At 41.7% G+C, this 19,825-nt stretch overlaps 1 protein-coding gene across 10 annotated transcripts in view; it reads left to right on the forward strand.

Moving 5' to 3' along the window:
* Positions 1 to 19,825, forward strand: part of PRICKLE2 (prickle planar cell polarity protein 2) — a 305,604-nt gene that overhangs the window by 208,413 nt on the left and 77,366 nt on the right. For all 10 annotated transcript variants that reach the window (XM_044754525.2, XM_014859291.3, XM_070492429.1 and 7 more), the window contains one exon: positions 14,612 to 14,795. In XM_044754525.2, the coding sequence (XP_044610460.2) occupies positions 14,612 to 14,795 (184 nt within the window). The remainder of the gene's footprint in view (positions 1 to 14,611; positions 14,796 to 19,825) is intronic.

The following is a 19,825-nucleotide window of genomic DNA, read 5'->3' on the forward strand; positions in this document are numbered from 1 at the left end:
GAAGGGGAGTGAGACAAAATGAAGTTGGAGAGAGAGGAAGGGCCGGATTGCATGGGATCTCGCAGGCCGGGGTTGAGACGTGTGTACTTCATTCAAATTGCAGTGGGAAGCCAGTGGAGCATTTTAAGCAGGAGGATTGAGTATTACCACCATGGTTTCAAAAACAGTTGGTGGAAAATAGATTCTAGAAGGGCAGGGATGGAAGCAGGGGGTTGGAATTAGGCTGTTACTGTAGCCCAGGCAGGGGGTAAAGGTGAATTGAACTAGGAGAATAAAGGTAGACATCATGGGAAGAGGTAAGGAATAAATACCTAAGACCCATCCTGTACACCAAGGGGGTCCACAGTTGGGACTGTTCATTGTATCAATTATGCCAAAGTGCGTGGGCAGTGCTACATCCAGCAGGCTTAGGGGTGGGGGTGTATCCGGGGGGGGGGGCATACATCCTCCAACCATCACCTTGTCAAATCTGAATGTAACAAATTTTTAGATAATTTCAAAACCTTACTCCTGTAGACCATGTGAATTCAATTCATCAAGGGCTTCTTTCCAATAAAACATGAAACCAGGAAATGTTATTTTCTTTCTCCGTACTTCCCTCCATCCTCTCACTGCTGCAGAGTGAGGAAACTAGTTGTGGCTCAGAACAAAACCACAAAAACCGTTCCCTAGATCCAGTTTGAAGACGGGAAGTCAGCATCTTGCATTTTTTGCCTATCCCCTCTGTGGGAAACCCTGAGAAATCTGTTTTGTTTTGTTTTTTTCCTTGGACTTGACTGAAGCCAGGTCTCTCCTGAAAATAACGTCTTTCCCTGTTGTGTCTAACTCAATCTGAATTGAGGCGCTATACTTCCAGCATCGGCATTTGGTAAACACCCAATTTTTTGATGCTCTTGTTTCCCCAAGTCCGCTGGGGTCGTCTTGAGCCTTTGGCCTCATTCACTGAGGAACCTGGGTTTCTGGGAAGATTTTGCCTCGAGCCCTTCAGCACTGATGTCAAAGGGCCCCTGTCAAGTTTTGAAGGGTGTGACCATTGCCAGAATCCCCACCAGCCAAGCCCCTGAGGGATTCTGTTGCCAGCTGGCCCACATCCACACCAGAAATGGCTGGATTTCAGTGGTTCTCTGTGTATGGAGCTGGCTGAGTTTCCCTGGATGAAAGGCGGCCTAATATAAACTGAAAATGTTATTAATAAGCAGCCACTTAAGAATTTCCTATGACTTGCCAGTGATTTGGGGGCCTTTCTGTGAACAGGGAGAAAAGCACAACTTGTTTTACATGGATTAGGGGACCGGTGCAGTCAGTCTGGAGGGGCCTCAAAAAGGCGTTCAGGTGTTTGGTGAAGGGCTCCAGAGACCAGCAGATCTAGGTTTGCATTCCCATTTTCATCGTCTCCTGGCTGTGGGAGCTTCAGTATGTTCCGGAAACTCTTGGAGCCTTGGTTTTCCAATCTGTAAAATGAGGATAATAATAATTGCCATTTCGTACTGTGCTTTGAGGATTAAAAAAGGAACACGTGAGGTGCTCAAAAGGTACAAACTTCCAGTTATAAAGTAAATCATGGGGATGTATTACGGCATGATGACCATATTTGATAATACTATATCATATATTTGAGAGTTGCTAATAGAGTAGATCCTAAAAGTTCTCATCGCAAGAAAAATAATTGTAACTCGATGAAGTGATGGATGTTAACTAGACTTAGTGTGGTGATCATTTCACAGTTTATACAAATATCGAACCATTGTGTTGTACACCTGAAACTAATATAATGTTATATGTCAATTATTTCTCAAGAAAGAAGGGGGGGTACATGGAAAGTGCTTAGCACAAAGCCCAGCATACACTCAGAAAATGTTTTCTTGAGAAGATGGGGAAATTTTACCCCAGAAATTAAAACAAACTGACTTGACTTCCCCTGGCTCAGAGAGGAAAAGTGGATTTGGACTTCCAGACACTGTGGTTAGTAATTGCAACCACAGCATTGGGTTTCTCTGAGCTTCACTTTCTTCATATATAGAATGGCAGCAGTAGCTCCTGCTCTTCTGAGTAACCTTATAGAGATTTTTGGCAATTCGAAGAGTTACCTGAACTGAAAGTACATGGTAAGCTCTAAAGTGCTTGATTAGTCCCGGGGGCCATTAATCTAAGATCTAGCCCGTCTGCCTTATTGTATCTTGGTAAGAAAAGAAGGTCATTTGTGTGACCTTGAAATATTAAAAGCATGGTAAAGGATAAGTAATCCTTTGGTAAGGATAGTGATCAAATTACCTTGCTCAGTCCAGCACACCTTTAAGTATACACTAGGTGTTTAATAAAGACTTACAGAAATGACTTGTTCACCACCAATCTGTTTTCCCTTGATCTGTTTCCATCCTAAGTGGAATACATTAGTAGGGTCTAAATTGACTTCTAGAGGGCGGGGGCAGGAACCATGACTACTTTTATGTATTTGTTTGTTTTACCTTCTGTCCATGCACATAGCACAGGGCCTGGCATCCTGGCACCGAGTCAGGTTTCACTACACTAAGCATGTGGTAATATTAAGTTATTTCGTCCTAACAACAACTCAGTGAAGCGGCAGAGTTAGCATTCAGACTCAGGTCACCGTGCCTCCAGAATCTAAGATCTGCCTCCACTCTACTATATACCTCTTTTAAGTACTAAGGGAACATTTAATGCCTCAAATCTTGTCTACATGAGTTTAGCCAACTTCTTCCACAAAAGAGGTAGAGACTAAACAAGTACTTCAGCAGGTGGCATGGGAGAGAAAGGCAAACGGAGGTATTCTGTGGAATCTTTCAATCCCTGCCTTGAAGGTGAAGAGTGTTAGAATTCAGTGTGCACTTGTTTCCTCAGAAACTATTCCCCTGAAGGACTCATCTGGAAAGGAAGCGCTCTTCGAACTTGCTTTGCTAAATGTCCCATGAAGCAAAAACCTACATGCCGTAAAATCATGGTTAGCACGTGGACAAATGAAGTGGAGTAATCTATCCAGAAGGAGTAACTGTTCTGTCTACCTTGGTTTATTCTCAGTGGGTCTGACAGGGAGCTAAGGAAATTAGAACTTCTCTAGAGACCCACAACCTTTTGGAGGGATGCTGTGATGCAGCTAGTAGTGTTGCCATGGAGACACTGGCGGTGGCCAAGCTCTTCTCCTTTGAGGGCTCACTGTGTGGACTCGTCACGATGCTAAATTAACTAGCTGTGCATTTGGTGAGCAGATTCCTCACCAGCCCATGCACGTGTTTATAGTAAAGTCAAAACTCCTTTACCTGGATTGCACGTGTAGTTCTCCAGCTGCCGTCTTGTCACCATCTTAGACTCCTCTCAATATCTTGATGATACTTGGTCTCTCCCACCTCCATGCCTTTATTCACCTGTCAGGAATACTCCTTCCTTCTCTTTTTGCCTAGCACCCTCCAGATCCAGCTTCCTCAAGGAAGCCCTCCGTGACCTCTCGTTAACCAGGAACTCTCTGTAGCACAGTACCTGGCACGTAGTAGGTTTCTATTAATAATTGACCTAACAACAAAGTCATAGAACTGTTCACTTTCTTGTTGGTTTGTTTTAAAACTTTTTATTTTGAAAAATTGTAATGATACGTAGAAATTACAAGAATAGTATAATGAACTTCCGTACTCTTCTAGATTTCTCTATTGTTAACATTTTGCCACATTTGTGCTGCTTGTTCTCTCTCTCTACACACATGCACACATATTATTTTTGCTCAACCATTTGAAAATAAATTGCAGACATCATCCTTTACTTCATTATAGTTCAGTATCTGTTTCCTCAGAACAAGGACATTCTCTTAAATATCTCCCAAGTACTCTGTACTTTGAAATTATGGTCTAGCTCTTTCTGGCCGTATCTTTGTGTCCCAGTCAGACAGGGACTCCTTACTGTTTTGTTTCGTTTTAATCTCTCATAATTCCTACCAGAATGTATGGTATACAGTAGATGTTTAGTGAATTGTTGTTAATGAAGGAAGCTGCCTGCAGCAAACACTTTTGGCCTTCCCTTCTTCCCCCTTGGCACTCACCATTCCCGTTTACTCTGACCCGTGGTTCCTGCTGCCCTAGGAATTGTTTGCTCGAGACTGCCTGTCTTGGATGTGGGGTAGGCCAAAGGGCCCTAGGAAGGGTCCTCACCCAGCGACTGTTGGGAATTGGGGGGTAAGCACTCCCACCTCCTGGCTCTCCAGTAAAACATCTCTGAGGGCTGTTCTATACCATCTTCCATAGCTCCTCAACTAAAATGAGTCCCCAGATGCCCAAAGCTGCATCTTGCTCCTTGCCTCACCTTATGTTGGCATCCTTGCCTTCTGTGGTTCCTTCCTCCAATTCTCCATCAGGACTTTTTAGGATCACCACCGTCCAAACTTCTTTATGCTCAGGTACCTTCCTAGGATCTGATTCTGGGGAAACCCGATCTAAGACATTGTCCCTGGATTGCTGACACATCATCGTACTTGTAAATCAAAGTATGGTAAGAGATGTTCAAAATATAAGTCATCCAGGAGGCTTATTTTTAAAAGGGAATGTGTTTCCGCTGCTCAGAAATTACAAGAGAAATTAATCTGAAGTACAGCCCTGCATATATTTCTTCATTAAAATGTGAATTGACATATTTAGAGAGGAGATGACTGTCCCTGAAAATTATCCTGTACCAACTTTGGTGGTGCTTGGGAGGGAGAAGCTCCTCTCGGTGCAGATGGCCAGAGCCGCCGGAGCCCAGGCGGAGGGCGGGCAGTTGGACTGGGCCGGGCAGTGTGGTTTGGCTCTCAGCACACACCAGCCTCATACCCAGCTGGCCCTGTCACGGTCTCCACCCTTTAGCTTCTGTATTTATTAGGAAACCATTTTTCCTTTCTCACAGAGATAGAAATCTTGCTTCCAGACATGGCAAGTGTCAAGGTTCCTGCATGGGTCCCTCATTCAGACTGAGTGTTTGCCAAAAAAGGGGGAAAACAATGTATTGTGGCTGGGGGGAAGGAGTTATGGAGCCAGTGAGGCTGCAAATAACAGGATACGCCGACGTCTGGGTATCAAGACAGATGGATACAGGAATTCCAAGAAGAAGGGAATTAGGGAGAACCGAGGAGCTTTCCTACGCCTACTAAGATGGCACCATCCCCTGAATTTCACATCTCTTCTTGGGCTTTGGGACAGGCAGTGGCTCAGCCAGTTTGGTCACTGTCATCAATGCAGACAGTGATGGGGGAGGGGAGGTCACACACCACCTCCTGAGATGACTCATGCCACACTCTTCCCCACCTCAGAGCCTTTGTGCTTGCTTTCCCTCTGCCTGGAAAACTCTCTGTGGTTGTTCTCAGAGCTGCCTCATATTGGGTCTTGTAGTCACAACTCAAATGTCACTTCAGTGGGGAGGCCTGTCCCGATCCATCCTCAGTCCCTCTCTCTCTCATCTCCCTGTTTGTTTCCATCATGACAGTTATCACAATCTATAAATGGTGAGTTTATCTGTTTGTTTACCTGACTATTGTCTGTCTTCCTCACTTGACTTTAAGCTCCATGAGATTAGAGATATTGTCTATCCTAACCACTGCCATATGCCCAGCATCTTAGTGCAGTGCCTAGCACACAGTTGGTGTTCAATCACTGTTGTCTACTTGGATGGTTGATTGGTAGGATGGATGAATGGATGGATAGATATGGGTGGATGGATAGTTAGACAGACAGAGGGAAGGATGGAAAGATACATGGAAGAAAACAAGGAAGGAAGATTTGGCCACTCTGCAAGGTGGTAGAAAGAGCACTGGTCTCGAAGTCAGACAACTTAAGTTCTAATCTGTGTAACTTCGGTCAAGTCACTTATGAGTTCATAGCCTCAATTTTTATATCTGTGAAATGGATAAAAATGCTAACTTGACAGGACTGCTGAGAATGAATAAATGAGATAAACTATGTAAAAAATAATATGAATATTATAAATCCTCCATAAATGTAAGAAATTATATTAATAGTAGAAATGTAGCACAGTGGCCACGCTTACCTGCCATCCTCCAGTAGGAAAGTGCATGTTGGACTGGAGAGGCAGGGGTCAGGGCCCTGGAGGTCAGACCTGTCGTCTAGAGTCCTTGATCCTTTGGGGGCAGACTTTCACCTCTTGGAACATCCTCATTTCATTTCCAGCCAGCCTCCACAAATGTATTTCTTGCCTTCCTTCCTTTCTGATATTCTGATCCTCCACCTGTGTTTTGTGAGGGATGTAGAGGGTGGGAGCTGAAGCCCTGTGCGTGGGTCATAAGCTCATGTGACCTGTGCAGTTTTGGAGGGGAACGGCTTCTGTTCTTTGTGGTAGCTCAGTTTTGACAACTCTGACATATTCACGATGGCATTTTCTCAGCAATATCTCAGGACAGGCAGACCCCACTTCCAGTTCTTACTGCCTCACTTAAGCACAGCAGGGTAATGCGTTTTTTGTTAACAACACCCGCTGTATCTTTATTCCCTTACTTCTGGGCAGCCTGCAGCCCGGTAAAAACTCTTCGCCCAGAATGCTTATTTACTGCCTAAACCCTGGGAAAGGTAGTCCCAACGGGCAGTAAACGCAGGATAATTTTTGGTTTATTTTTGGCTGGTACTCTGCATGCGTGTGAAAAGTTGATGCTCTCGTTGAAAATGGGGCAGTAGAGCAGACTGAGCAAGTGGTCTTCTGCCCAGCTCCCCCTGAGTCCATCCTGCCTGGGATGGATCCTGTAGGTGGTTTGAAGTGAGGTAAGTTATCGCAGCATTGAGAGTGTATGACTGATGTACAGAGACGCATTTCAGAGCCAAGAGTTAGTGGTTTTAAATTATCCATGCCCCATCTCTCCCTACTTGCACAGAAAATTGAAAGTTGATAGCTGTTGAAATCTGGTTTTCAGATGTTTTTTTATCTGAGGGGCCTAACTTTAACTCTGTGATACCCATAAATATATATGCAGTTCCCACGTTGCCGGCATCTTCTATGCTACGTAATAAATTCTCTGATCCTGCTACAGGGAACCAGATCAGAACAAACCCACTTATCTGGATTGAATAATGCACGTCTATTTGCTGAGAGTGTTGTGTGTATGTGTGTGGGTGGCTCTGGCTCATGTCTTGTCATTCCAGGCCAGAGTGTTGTCTCCTGGTACTCATTGATGGGGAACACATAGGATGAAATCAGGTCTCCAGTTTCTTAACACGAGGGAAAAGAGGACCAGCAGCTGTTTCTGTTTAACAGTGATTATCTCTGGGATCGTGAGTGTTTTTGAAATATTTTTCTTCTTGCTTATCTGTAATTCCTGATTCTTTTCTATATGAATTGTATTGTGCTTTTTTTTTCTTTTTAAGAATAAGGAAGCAGTAACTTGAAATTATAATAGGAGAAAAAGGCTTCCTCTTATTCTCTTAAGAATAAAAGGGTTATTCTTTTGCCTTTAGTGAGCTGGAGTCATGGGAGAATTTAAATACCTAGGATATATCTGTTATTTAGCAAAAAGCTATGGAGGCCTTTGGGTTATTTCAGTCCTTTGTCTTTAAGAAAGTGCATTTTCCCACACCTGATTTCGGCTGCCTGAGGCGTTTCCATGTTGAGTCCAGCGTTGTGCATTCCTCATCAATCACTTGGTTTGTGTTGGGGCTGAGCCACTCTTTAAGCAGTCTGCCCCTTGACCCGGTGCATAAAAGTGGCTGAACCTGATCTGGCCATGGACTTGGGACAGAGAAGCCCATACCACAGGGGAGGTGGAAGGCAGGAGGACAGATGGCAGGGCTGGCAATGAAAGACACTCTTCTGGTGGCTGGTGTAGTCCTGCCTCTCACCAGCACCTTTTCACACACAGGCCCCAGTGGGTACCCAGCCGAGTGACAGGTGGGCTCAGTGATGTAAGAGTTTAAGACGTGGCAGTTGAGATGGGTTGGCATAGAGCCCCTGGAACAGTTTTAAAAATGTGTGTTGGGGGGCTAGCCCTATGGCCAAGTGGTTAAAGGTCCTCGTGCTCCGCTTCAGCGGCCCGAGTTTGCGGGTTCAGATCCCGGGTGTGGACCTACTCCACTCATCAGCCATGCTGTGGAGGCATCCCACATACAAAATAGAGGAAAATTGGCACAGCTATTAGCTCAGGGCTAATCTTACTCAAGCAAAAAGAAAGAGGAAGATTGGCAATGGATGTTAGCTCAGTGCTAATCTTCCAAAAAAAAAAGTATGTTGCCCAACCGTTGGGCATTGGGTGGGGTGGTAGGACCCACACCGGTTTTCAGACCATATTCTGAGTCAGGTGCTCCCTTCTAAGTAGGAGGCTAGCTACAAAAGAGCGTCCTCCAAGTGCACATCAGAATCACCTGGGATACTGGTAGAAATGCACTTCCTGCACCCTGTCTCAGACCTATCAAATCAGAGTCACTAAGGTCCGTCACTACTCCCCACACATCTCCATGTTGGCAACTAGATATGCAATTTCCCATGATGAGAATCATTATTTATTTGCAGGGTTTCATGGTTAGGAATTGTCTTTTAAAAACTGCCAACAGTCTGATTTTTTTTTTCATCTTTCCATCATCTATCGGAATATTGGGCACCTACTTCTTATTTTGGTAAGTACTGGAAATAACCTTACAGAATCCAGAGAAGTATGCTGGTTTCCAAGCTCATGTCTTTGGAACCCTTGGGACCTTAGGACCATGAAAATCCTGGAGTTTGGGAAGAAGGTTGAACTTGAGAGAAGTTGGATTCAGGGCCTCCTTCTCTGCCATCCACTTGGGCAGCTCTGTTTTATATATTGTTTCCACATATGAGTTCTTTTCAAAAAATATTTTTCTTTCATTTAAAAGGAAGAGAGCGAGAAAGAAGTTTGTTAAAAAGGGCTTCATGATGTTTCCAACCCCATCCAAATCTAGAATTCTGCAGTTTATGACTTGAGCTTGTCAGAATCACATTATAAAGGAAGATCCCTTTTTTGCCTTCATCCTATCACTTCTCACACAAAATAAGGCATGGTGGTTCAGAGTTCAGTGTTGTAAATAACCTGTCAACATCTCAAGGATGAGAACACCCCACCACACAGCTAATCTATGTATCATGAATCCTTCCACATCATGGTAGGTAAGTTAATTGATATAAATTGTTAATCATTCTCCAAACGGTGTGGTCACTGGCACAGATGACCAGAGTACTTTGAGACAATTAAAAAGAGAACCCCTGCCTGCCGGCGTGTGTATTCCATGGAAGAGCAGATTGTGGCTTCTGACTGTGGAAGTGAATGAATTAATAGCTGCATCTTTTGGGTGGGGGTTACAGGGGCTGTTGCTGGGTGCAGGGAGGGAAGGAAGGGGAATGCAGGATCTCTGCTCTCTGAATCATGCCTCATTCCTTGGAAACTTGTCATTCACAAACCCAATTATGTGCAGGTAGAATGTCAGCTCTGACAGAATGAAACCAATGCACACTTTATATGGTTGCACTTTTTTTTTTTTTAATGAAATCTTGCTTTACTAGCAGGTTCTATTTTCATAAATGCCTTTTTTTTTATTTTAAGCCAAATCATGTATTTCCCCACGCACTCCTGAAAAGCTTTAATCAGTGTGTTGAAAGAGCGAGCTTGGGTGTTGCTGTGTGCCTTTTGCTAAGAGAGGGAGACAGACATGAGGATCAAGAGAAATCCTCTTGGCTTTACCTCTGACCCTCTGCTCCTTTCTGAGCATCTGGGCCTTGGGGTCCCCATTTGTAAACAGAGGTTATTAAATTAGTCTCTCCAAAGGCTGTCACAGAATCCCTCAAAGGTTGAAAATTCTTTGCAAATAAAAATGCCTTGCCATGGGAGTGCCTGTTAGTATAAATGAGGAGTGGAAAGCAGGCAACTAGAGGGGAAAATAGGTAAGGTGCTCATGGTTTCCATTTACCATTTTTCTTTTCTTTCCTTTTTTTCCCTCTCTTTGGTTTTGAGTTTTCTGAGTGTGTTTGTTGTTCAGGAGTAAGGGTATTCTGTGGTTGGAGTCAGGTATGCCTTCCATAGGAAATTGTTTGGGTTCAGGGGTCAGAGAGATCCTATTTTGAATCTCTGTTCTCTCTATTTACGGTTTACTTTGAACATGTTGCTTAACCTCTCTGAGCCTTTGTTTTCTCCTCTGGAAAGTGGAGATGATATTTCCTCTCTTGGAGGACCAGTGTGCCAACCTGGGCTCATGTATGTACAGTCTCAGAAAGTCAAATTCCATGCTCTCTGCTCATGTATGCCCCCACCCCAATCCTGCTTCATCTTTCTTGTTTTCCTTTAATGGACCTTTAATGTACTATATGATTGAATGTTTCGTTGTGTTTGTCAATTGTTGTATGGTTCCATGAGGGCGGGGGTCTTTGTTTTGCTTAGGTATCCCGAGTGCCTAGAACAGTGCCTGGCACATGACAGATGCCTAATGGTCATTTGTTGAATGACTAATAGGCCATTAGCCATCCCCGCTTTCTCTCTTCTGTTTTTGCTTCTACTCAGTGAGACTCATTTTGGATCTGGTCTGTAATTCTGTTTTGCTTTCTACTTGTCTTTTTCTTTCTTCTGGAGCTCCAGTTCGTTAGATTATGTCCATCCAGCATTAAATATTCTGCTCTTCTTCTTTGCTGAATAAATGAGTATCATTGAAGAATATTCTGGAGACTGAATTTGGTAAAAATTCCTCTGTATTTCATGTGAAAAGTATGACTTTCTTGTAAAAACCATTAGCCACCGAAGAGCTTCCTAAACTTGCGTAAACACACTGAAATTTTCTCCCTTAAGTCATAAACTGGCATAAAAAATTCCGGAGGGAAAGAAACCTAACCGCTTCCCAACACCCCTGACTTCTTTACAGTAGCTGATTAATTAAAGAGTTACTGTTAAAATGAGGTCGGACTATTTTTAAAAGCAACAGCCAGAGTTTGGATGAAACTTCTTTGAGTTTGGAGAAGCAGACCAGACCCAAGTGTGCATTCTGTCTGTGTATATTTTCAATCTGATGAAAAGCAGGATGTGGGAGAATCTGACAAGCCTAACTTGGCTGGACTAAACTGATTTTGTTTCTTCAAGTGCATTTTGGTGTCAAAATTCAGGCACAAGACATTAACAGAAAAGGGACAAAAACCAACTGATCATCTCAACAGGTGCAAAAAAAAAAGCATTTGACAAAGTCCAATACCCTTTTGTGATAAAAACACTCACCCACTAGCACAGAAGGAAAGTTCTTCACCTTTGTAAAGGGCATCTACAAAAACCCACAGCTGAGTGATACTTGATGGTGAAAGATTAGCTGCTTTTCCTTAAGATCAAGAACAAGACGAGGATGTCCACACTTGTCATTTCTATTCGTCTTTGTACTGGAGGTCCTAGCCAGGGCAGTAAAGGCAAGGCAAAGAAATAAAAGACATCATGTTGATAAGAAAGGAGTAAAACCATTCCTCTTCACAGATGACATGATCTTATGTACAGGACGTCCTCAGGAATACACACACACATACTATTAGAACTAATAAACAAGTTCAGCAAGTTTGTAAGATACAAAATCAATGCACAAAAATCATTTGTGTTTTTATACACTACCAACCTGAAAATGAAATTAAGCAAATAATCCCACTTACAATACTGTTGAAAAGAATAAAATACTTAGGAATAAACTTAACAAAAGATGTGCAAAACCTTTACCTGAAAACCGCAAACTATCATTGAAAGAAATGAAAGTAGACTGAAATGGCGTCTTTGGTTCATGGATCGGAACGCTTAATATTGTTAAGATAACAGTGCTTTCCAAATTGCTCTGCACATGCAGTGCAATCCCTATCAAAATCCCAGCTGGATTTTTTTTGCAGAAATTGGCAAAGTAACCCTAAAGTTCATATTTTATGATGGAAATGTCAAGGACTCAGAAGAGCCAAAACGACTTTTTAAAAGAAGAACAAAGTTGGAGGACTCACACTTCACAATTTCAAAACTTCCTAAATGACCACAGTAATAAAGACGGTGTGGGACTCGCATGAAGATAGACATACAGACCAATGGAATAGGATTGAGAGTCCAGAATAAACCCTAACCTTTATGATCAATTGGTTTTTGACAAGGGTGCCAAGACAATTCAATAGGGAAAGAATAGACTTTCCAACAAGTGGTGCTGAGACAGGTGGCCACAGGAGAATGAAGTTGGACTCCTACCTTACACCATATCCAAAAAATAACTCAAAATGGATCAGAGACCCAAATAGAAGAGCTAAAACCGTAAAACTGTTAGATGAAAATTCAAGAGTAAATCTTTATGATCTTGGGTCAGGCTCAGGCAATGGTTTCTTAGATATGATACCAAAAGCAGACACAACAAAAGAAAGAAAATAAATGGGACTTCATCAAAATCAAAAACTTCTGTGTTTCAAAGGATATCATCAAGAAGGTGAAGACAGGGGCTGGCCCAGTGGCATAGTGGGTAAGTTCGTGCTCTCTGCTTCAGTGGCCCGGAGTTCACCAGTTTGGATCCTGGGCACAGATCTACACACCTCTCATCAAGCCATGTTGTGGCAGCATCCTACTACCAAATAGAGGAAGGTTGGCACAGATGTTAGCTCAGGGATAATCTTCCTCAAGTAAAAAGAGGAAGATTAGCAACAGATGTTAGCTCAGGGCCAATCTTCCTCACCAAAAAAGAAAAGAGAAAGAAAGAAAGTGAAGACAACCCACAGAATGGGAGATTTTTACAAGTCATATATCTGATAAGAACTTGTATTCAGAAAATATATAAGGAATGCTTTCAATTCAACAATAAAAAGACAAATAATTTAAAAATGGACTAAAGATTTGAATATACATTTCTCCAAAGAAGATATATAATCACATAAAAAGATGCTGAACATTATTAGCCATTAAGAAAGTGCAAATCAAAACCACAATAAGATACCACTTCACACCCACTAGAATGGCAACAGTCAAAAAGAAAGACAATAACAAGTGTTACTTGGCAAGGATGTGGAGAAAATGAAACACTTGTTCATTGATGATGAGAATGTAAAATGGTGCAGATATTTTGGAAAACAGTTTTACAGTTCCTCAAAATGTTAAATATAAAGTTACCATACAACCCGGAAAATTCTATTCCTAGGTATATACCCAAGAGAATTAAAAACATATGTCCATATAAATAACTTTACATAAATATTCAGAGCAGCATTATTCACAAAAGCTAAAAAGTGAAAACAATCCACGTGTCCACCAACTGATGAATGGATAAACAAAATGAAGTGTGTCCGTACTGTGGAATATTATAATGCAATCAAAGGAACTGAAGGATTGACAGATGCCGTAGCCTGGGATTACGTTGAAAACATCATGCTATGTGACAGAAGCCAGTTTCAAACGACTACCTATAGTGTAATTCCATTTATATGAAATTTCCAAAATAGGCAAAACCATAGAGACAGAAAATAGATTGGTGGTTGTCAGGACCTGCAGGGAGGGGAAGGTGGGAAGTTACTGCTAATGCACATGGGGTTTCTTCTGGGAGGGATGAAAATGTTCTAAAATTAAATAGTGGTAATGGTTTTACAACTCTGCGAATACACCGAAACCCAGTGAATTGTACACTTTAAAATGGTGAATTTTAAGTATGTGAATTATGTCTTAACAAAGCTGTTATCAAAAAATTCAGGCACATACGGGGATTAGGATCCTGGACTGTTGCATGGCCTTTGTAAGGTACTACGAAAGTAGTCATAAAGATCAGAGCACGTGTGGAACAGCTTATTTTCTTAAAATTTTCCTTCTCTTTTTATTTTCTTGGTGGAAGCTAGAAATGCTTTTGTGTTGCTGACATCAACGATTTTATTGCTTCATCATTTTTGTAGCCATGGAAAAAGGAACAGATGGTAACCTTAAAAGAGAAATGTTCAATTTTGGGAAGAGATTTTTAGCTTTTGCTGCTAGCTTTTGAAATAATTCACATGCATGATCGTCTTATATATATAAAAAAAAACTACCAACATAGGGAAATTTGGGGCTTCTAATTAGAATTTCAAACTCCCAAGATCTTTAGTGGAGGTGAAAATGTCTTTCCCGGGAGATCTTAGAGCCAGATTTCTTTAGTGGGAAAAAAACGTTTTTGCTCTTCTTATTAAAGAAAATCTCACCCGCAGTTCTTCTTAAAACCACTTCTGTTTTCCAAGGTCTAGGAACCTTTTATAAAAATGGTACATTGTCAGTATTTGTTAAATCCACTGGTAATATTTCTGGTCAGCATATGTATTGTGTCTATTTAATTACTGTTACAGTCCAGAAAATTGTGGTCGTGGTCCATATCCAGTGTTGTACCTAGTAAAATAAAAGGTATTTTGACATTTCTGTTGGTATATTGATTTAGAAGAAAAGCCTGGGACCCATGTTTAAACGTCCTTAGCTTACCTGGGAGCCTCTGACCTTTCTGGACGTTTCCACATGTGCGGTGCCACACCTCTACAAAGACAGGCGTGCTGTGGAACGCTCCTTTAGAAGCTTTTGCCAAAAGCCAGTTGCCAAGGAATGTGTTTATGGTTTGTGATGCAAAGGCTGGTGACGGGCAGGCCAAGTGAAAAAATGGTTTCTTTTCCCTTCCTTCTCACCTCCCACCTTTGCTGCTTGCAGGAAGATCTGCCTGCACTGCAAGTGCCCTCAGGAGGAGCACATGGTGACGGTGATGCCCCTGGAGATGGAGAAGACCGTCAGCAAACTCATGTTTGACTTCCAGAGGAACTCGACCTCGGACGACGACTCGGGCTGCGCCTTGGAGGAGTACGCCTGGGTCCCGCCGGGGCTGAAGCCTGAACAGGTACCGTTCTTGGCATGAGGGCGATTGTGGTTTTGGCTTTTACCTTTGTGTGTTGCTCATCCTTCCTCATTCCAGTTCAGAAGAAGAGTTGACTGCGCTGATTCAGAGAAGTGGTTGGGGCTTCTTGGGTTGAAGATGTCAAGGGCCCCACTGGGAAATGAGGAAGAGAAAGGAGACTGAGCCTTGCCTTGTGGGCCACTGCTAATTCATTCTGTATTGCCATCATTAACTGTCAACAGAAGATTGTCTAGAAACATCTCAGAAATGTTGGCTTTGAAACATCAGATAGGGAAACTTCATTTGTAGCGTGGAGGGGGGGTTTTCTACATTGGCCGTGAATCTTCATGTTAAGATTCTTTGTAAAGGAGAGTGAGGAAATAAGGATTTGCCTTATTCTTCCCGTGATATATGCTGTGTTTAAATATTAAGTTTGGCCTTGCTTTACAAAGAAAGACATTGGCATTTCCTGAAATATTTCGGCACTACCCAGAGGCTGTAAATATTAATGGCTCGATTGGATGAACTTGGTTTCTTTCTGTTTCACTGCATTTTTCTCAGTGATATACAGCCACTACTTTGCATTTCTTGGTACATGGAATTTTCTCTTCCACCAGCCTCATGTTGGTTTAGGAGCCCCTTCTGTAAGCCGGATATTTTCATGATCTCCCCTGTACATCTTTGAGAGACAGGTTTATCAGAAGCTTAAGTGTTTGACCACTGTTCCCTTCCTCTGACACAGAAAGTTTCTTTCTCTAGAAATCTTCTCTATGTCGGACAGAATGTTTTGAAGCTTAAAAAGCCCTGAAATTTTAAGTGAGGAACTTGAGATATAATAATACTTTTAAAAAAATGTTTTATGATGAAGAAAGACCCAAGATTCACCAATAACTTAAGGGTGGGACTCTGATAATATCTCTTTGATTAGCCATTTCTCATTTTTCTTCTAATATTGAGGTGGCAGTTTGGCAGATGACATTGAACACATGGGCAGGGTTTGTTCAGGCAGCAAAGTATTGTTTAAAATTTTAGGTTAGTTACTAATACTTAAAAGTTAGGAATTTTTATTTAAAAGTTCATATTTATATCTTGAAAATTTGAGGATCTGGAATCTCATTTCTGCCAGGATTGATGTGCTGACCCCTGTGTTGAATGCTGGCTCTTCTTTTTAGACAGAGTTGATCTCTCCAAGACCCTTGGCCTCCACTAAGCCCACCTCATCCTTTTGTGAAACCTTCCTAAACCCTCCAGACACTTCAGTTTTGTGATCTCTATTCTAGTTCTTACTACCAAGAAAATATCTTAGAATAGAAACATTCACAGAAAATACTCTCCATGAGAATGGAAGGGAGTTCTGTGTTGGGATATTAGCAGGAAGAAATAAGTGTTTCTTCTCAGTTTGTAAGTTAAGTTTCTATCTTTGTGTTCTTCTGTTTCAGTAAAGATTGTACTGTATTAAAGTTTTCATAAACTTGTTAAAAAAATAAGCTTAAGAAGAATAAGAATGTTTGATTGAATTTGTCTGAAACTCAGATGAGGTGGTAGGTGACTGGATATCTTTGTTTGACACCACTTTTCTACTGCCAGTACTTGAGCAATGAGTTTTCACACCTAGATACATCTGTGAGCTTGTTTCATTTTCTTGCTAACCTTGTTTCCAGCAGTTTCTAAGAGATCCATCTTTCTTTTGTTCACATTGCTTCCTGCTAAATTGGACCCTGAAATTTCAAAGCTAAGCTCTTTTTGGTTTCCTGCTTAGGTAGACTCTTCTCTAAGACCACGAAACATCATTCTATGATGTTCAGATTCAGAGAAAATTTTCTGTTGGCCCAAGAGAACAGACAATTGCAGAAGCTAGGGCCGTGGTTAAATTCACCAATTTCAAAAGTAAGTGCTTCTGATATTTTTGGAGGCCACTTGACTCATCCTAAATGAACATCTCTGGGAGACATAAAACAACTTTCTTTGATTTGTTTTGAAAGAAAAATGATTAATGCTATTAAACAAGTGGTTTGAATTATGTCAGATGAAAGAAGATTCCCGTCTCTTATAATTGTATTGTTCTTTGAGTGGTTTTCTCTATTCCCTACACTTACTCAAATCTATATGACACAGATGATTGGAACAGGAAATTGTCCTCCAGAGAGAGCCTGTCTTTTCAAGCTATTTGCAGGGTCTATGTTTGCCTAATAAAATATGAGTCCATACTAAAGGTGTTTGAAGGGATCGTGTTGCATGAAAGAAACGGGCTTCAAATTTTTAAACTATGAGATCTTTTGAAGTCTATTATTTACAGAACTGTTTATAGGTTTAAAGATTTTTAAAAAGCTATCCAGAAGGTTCTAAGATGAGAAAAATTTGAGACCCTAAATGCCTTTCACTAATAAAAATTCTGATGTTTAATATCATGTTAGTTGTCTCTTACTGGAGAAAAACCATTCTTCTACCCAGAGAAATTATAGTGAACATTAAAATGCTTTGTGCTGGAGGCAAAATGCTGAAGACCAGTTAGGGTTGAGAGTAATGTGCTTTCATTTTTGTTGGAAACCTTTCATTTCACTCCCTGATCATGGCGTTGGTAATATGCCTTCAGGTGACACTCTTTATGATTCTATTCCTTCTGAGAAATACCTTCAATTAAATATAATGCAAACGAAAGTCATCTCCAACCTAGGGAGGTGTTCTTGAATATGGGCATTTAATTTCTTAAAAATCTACTAGCTGCAAAACCCAACCTTCCTAAAATAATGTGAAAAATGATAAATATAGCAGATGATGCCAGAAAGGAAAGGCATTTATGTTGTGATTTTTAATGATGGGACTGAAACGTAATCGGAGAGGTTGCTCAGATCCTTTGCCTCTGCTCTCTCTGAATAAGGTGTTTAATGTGATCCAGAGAGCCCTGCGGTGCAGAACAGAGAATGGGAGTTGGCCCTGGGTGTCTGAAGGCATCTGTAAGGCTCCACTTTCTCTCCAGATTCAAACAGTTAATAGTATGTGCCCAATCTCCTAGAGATGTTGTGGTGATAAACTTACAGTAGATGATACTTTAGGAAGACTTTGAAAAATTCTTAACAAGCTATAAGAGAGGCAAATGGTAAGGAAGGTTCCTCTACCTCAGCACCATTAACGTCTTGAGGTGGATAACTCTTTGCTGTTGGAGCTGTCCTGTGTACTGTAGGGTCTCAACCCACTAGGACATTGAGATAACCAAACCTGTCTCCAGACATTGCCCAGTGTCCCTGGGATGGGTTGGGCACCCCGGTTAAGAATCACTGGGTGAAAGTGATGTTAAAACTGGCAGGATCTGTCAGCAAAATTCTGGCCCAATCAAGACAAAAAAGGTGACTCAATTCAGCAAACGTCTATTTGAGCACCTACCTTGTTCTAGCTCCAGGATAACAGCTGCTGCCTTGTAATGTGGTCAAGTGGTGGGCAGGGTGAAAAAGTGGTGATCCCATGCTGCTTGAGCAGGGCCAGTCCTCTCTGAGGCAGGACCTGTCAAAACATGAATTGAAGTGGCGTGAGGAGCAGGCAGTGGGCGGGTCACCTTTTGTTCTTCAAAACAGAAATCGTTTTTTCCTTTTATATAGGGAAGACTGGCTTACTGAGAAAAAAAGAAAAGAAAACACGAGATATTTAAGAAAGCAAATGAAAATCACTCATAATTCCACTAATCAAGTAAAATTTTTTCCAACCTTTTATGCGTGCATGTAACAAGTATCTGTGTATGTAGGAGTCGTTTCTGTTTTGTTTTGGGCAAAAATGTGATGATGCTATCCACTCATCCTGACCTTTTTTTTTTTTTTCCACTTTGAAGTGGGTATGTACTTCTCCAGTGGTAGTTCTAACCTGGGGTGGTACCACCCACCACTAGGGAGCATTTGGAAATGTCTGTTTGGGAGGGGAAAGTTGTTGTCCAAATGACTAAGGAACTTCACTAGCAGTTGAATGGACAGGGGCTTGGGATGCTAAGTAACCTGAAAAGTACCAGATGATCCTGGACAAACGGGAGTTGACGTCTCCCCGATGCCAAAAGCACCACCATGAGCTGAAGGTGTGGTCTCAAACATATGTGTCGTTGGCACCTTTCTTCTATGTTAAATAAGGGGGCAGCAGACAATCGTTCTGTACACTTGCCTGCTCCTCTTCTCAAGAATGATTCCGAGAGGTGGAGTGGTCGCCTGTAGACCTCTTCAAGGCTTTTGATTCATTGTGCCAAATGACCCTCCAGAAAGGCTGTAACTGGTGCATCCTCTGGGTGGATAGCCTACATTGGATACATGTGGATGTGGGTTTTCTGTTAGTTCTTCTACTCACTGGTCCATGAAAATCTGAAGAGACTACATTGCTTCTCCTGAATAAATGTCCTTTTCATCGATCCTCTGGATACTCATCAATCTTGTGGAGGCTTCTCAAATATGAACGTTCTCAAATCTACGATCTCCAAATGTTAGTAATTTTACCTTGACCTTAACTGTACTTTTGCAGGTAAAGAGTGGTGATTAGGTTATTTGTCCAGAACTCTCAACTTTCACTTCAAACTATCACAAGAAGGATGAAGAGTAGGTACCAGGAGTAATTGCCCAATTTTTGGCTTTCAAAATATTCTTCCATATGTGGCGAAATAGACCACCCAATACTACCTAGAGATGGGGTGAACTAGTTGTTTTTGTGTCCTCTGAAACTCTACAATATCTCTGTTGCGGGATACATAAACTTCTTTCTTTGGCTTTTAACTTAGTGATTATTACTCATCCATCAGGTGTCAGATTAAACGCAATTTCTCAAGGAGCTTCTCTGCCCGCCCCCCACTCCCAATGCAAGACTAGGTCCCCGGTTTCATGCTTTATAGCCATCCCCATAATTTTCCTTCTCAGCGCTTCTCAAACTTGTAATTAGATATTTATTGATATAATTATTTGTATAATATTTGGCTCCCTACTTTGCTGTAAGATCCAGGAGGACAGGAATCTTGTCTGCTTTGTTCTTTAGGAATCCCCCAGCCCCTAGTACAGTGCGTGACACGTGGC

This window comes from Equus asinus, chromosome 21, assembly GCF_041296235.1.
Source record: "Equus asinus isolate D_3611 breed Donkey chromosome 21, EquAss-T2T_v2, whole genome shotgun sequence".
Classification (NCBI taxonomy): Eukaryota; Metazoa; Chordata; class Mammalia; order Perissodactyla; family Equidae; genus Equus; species Equus asinus.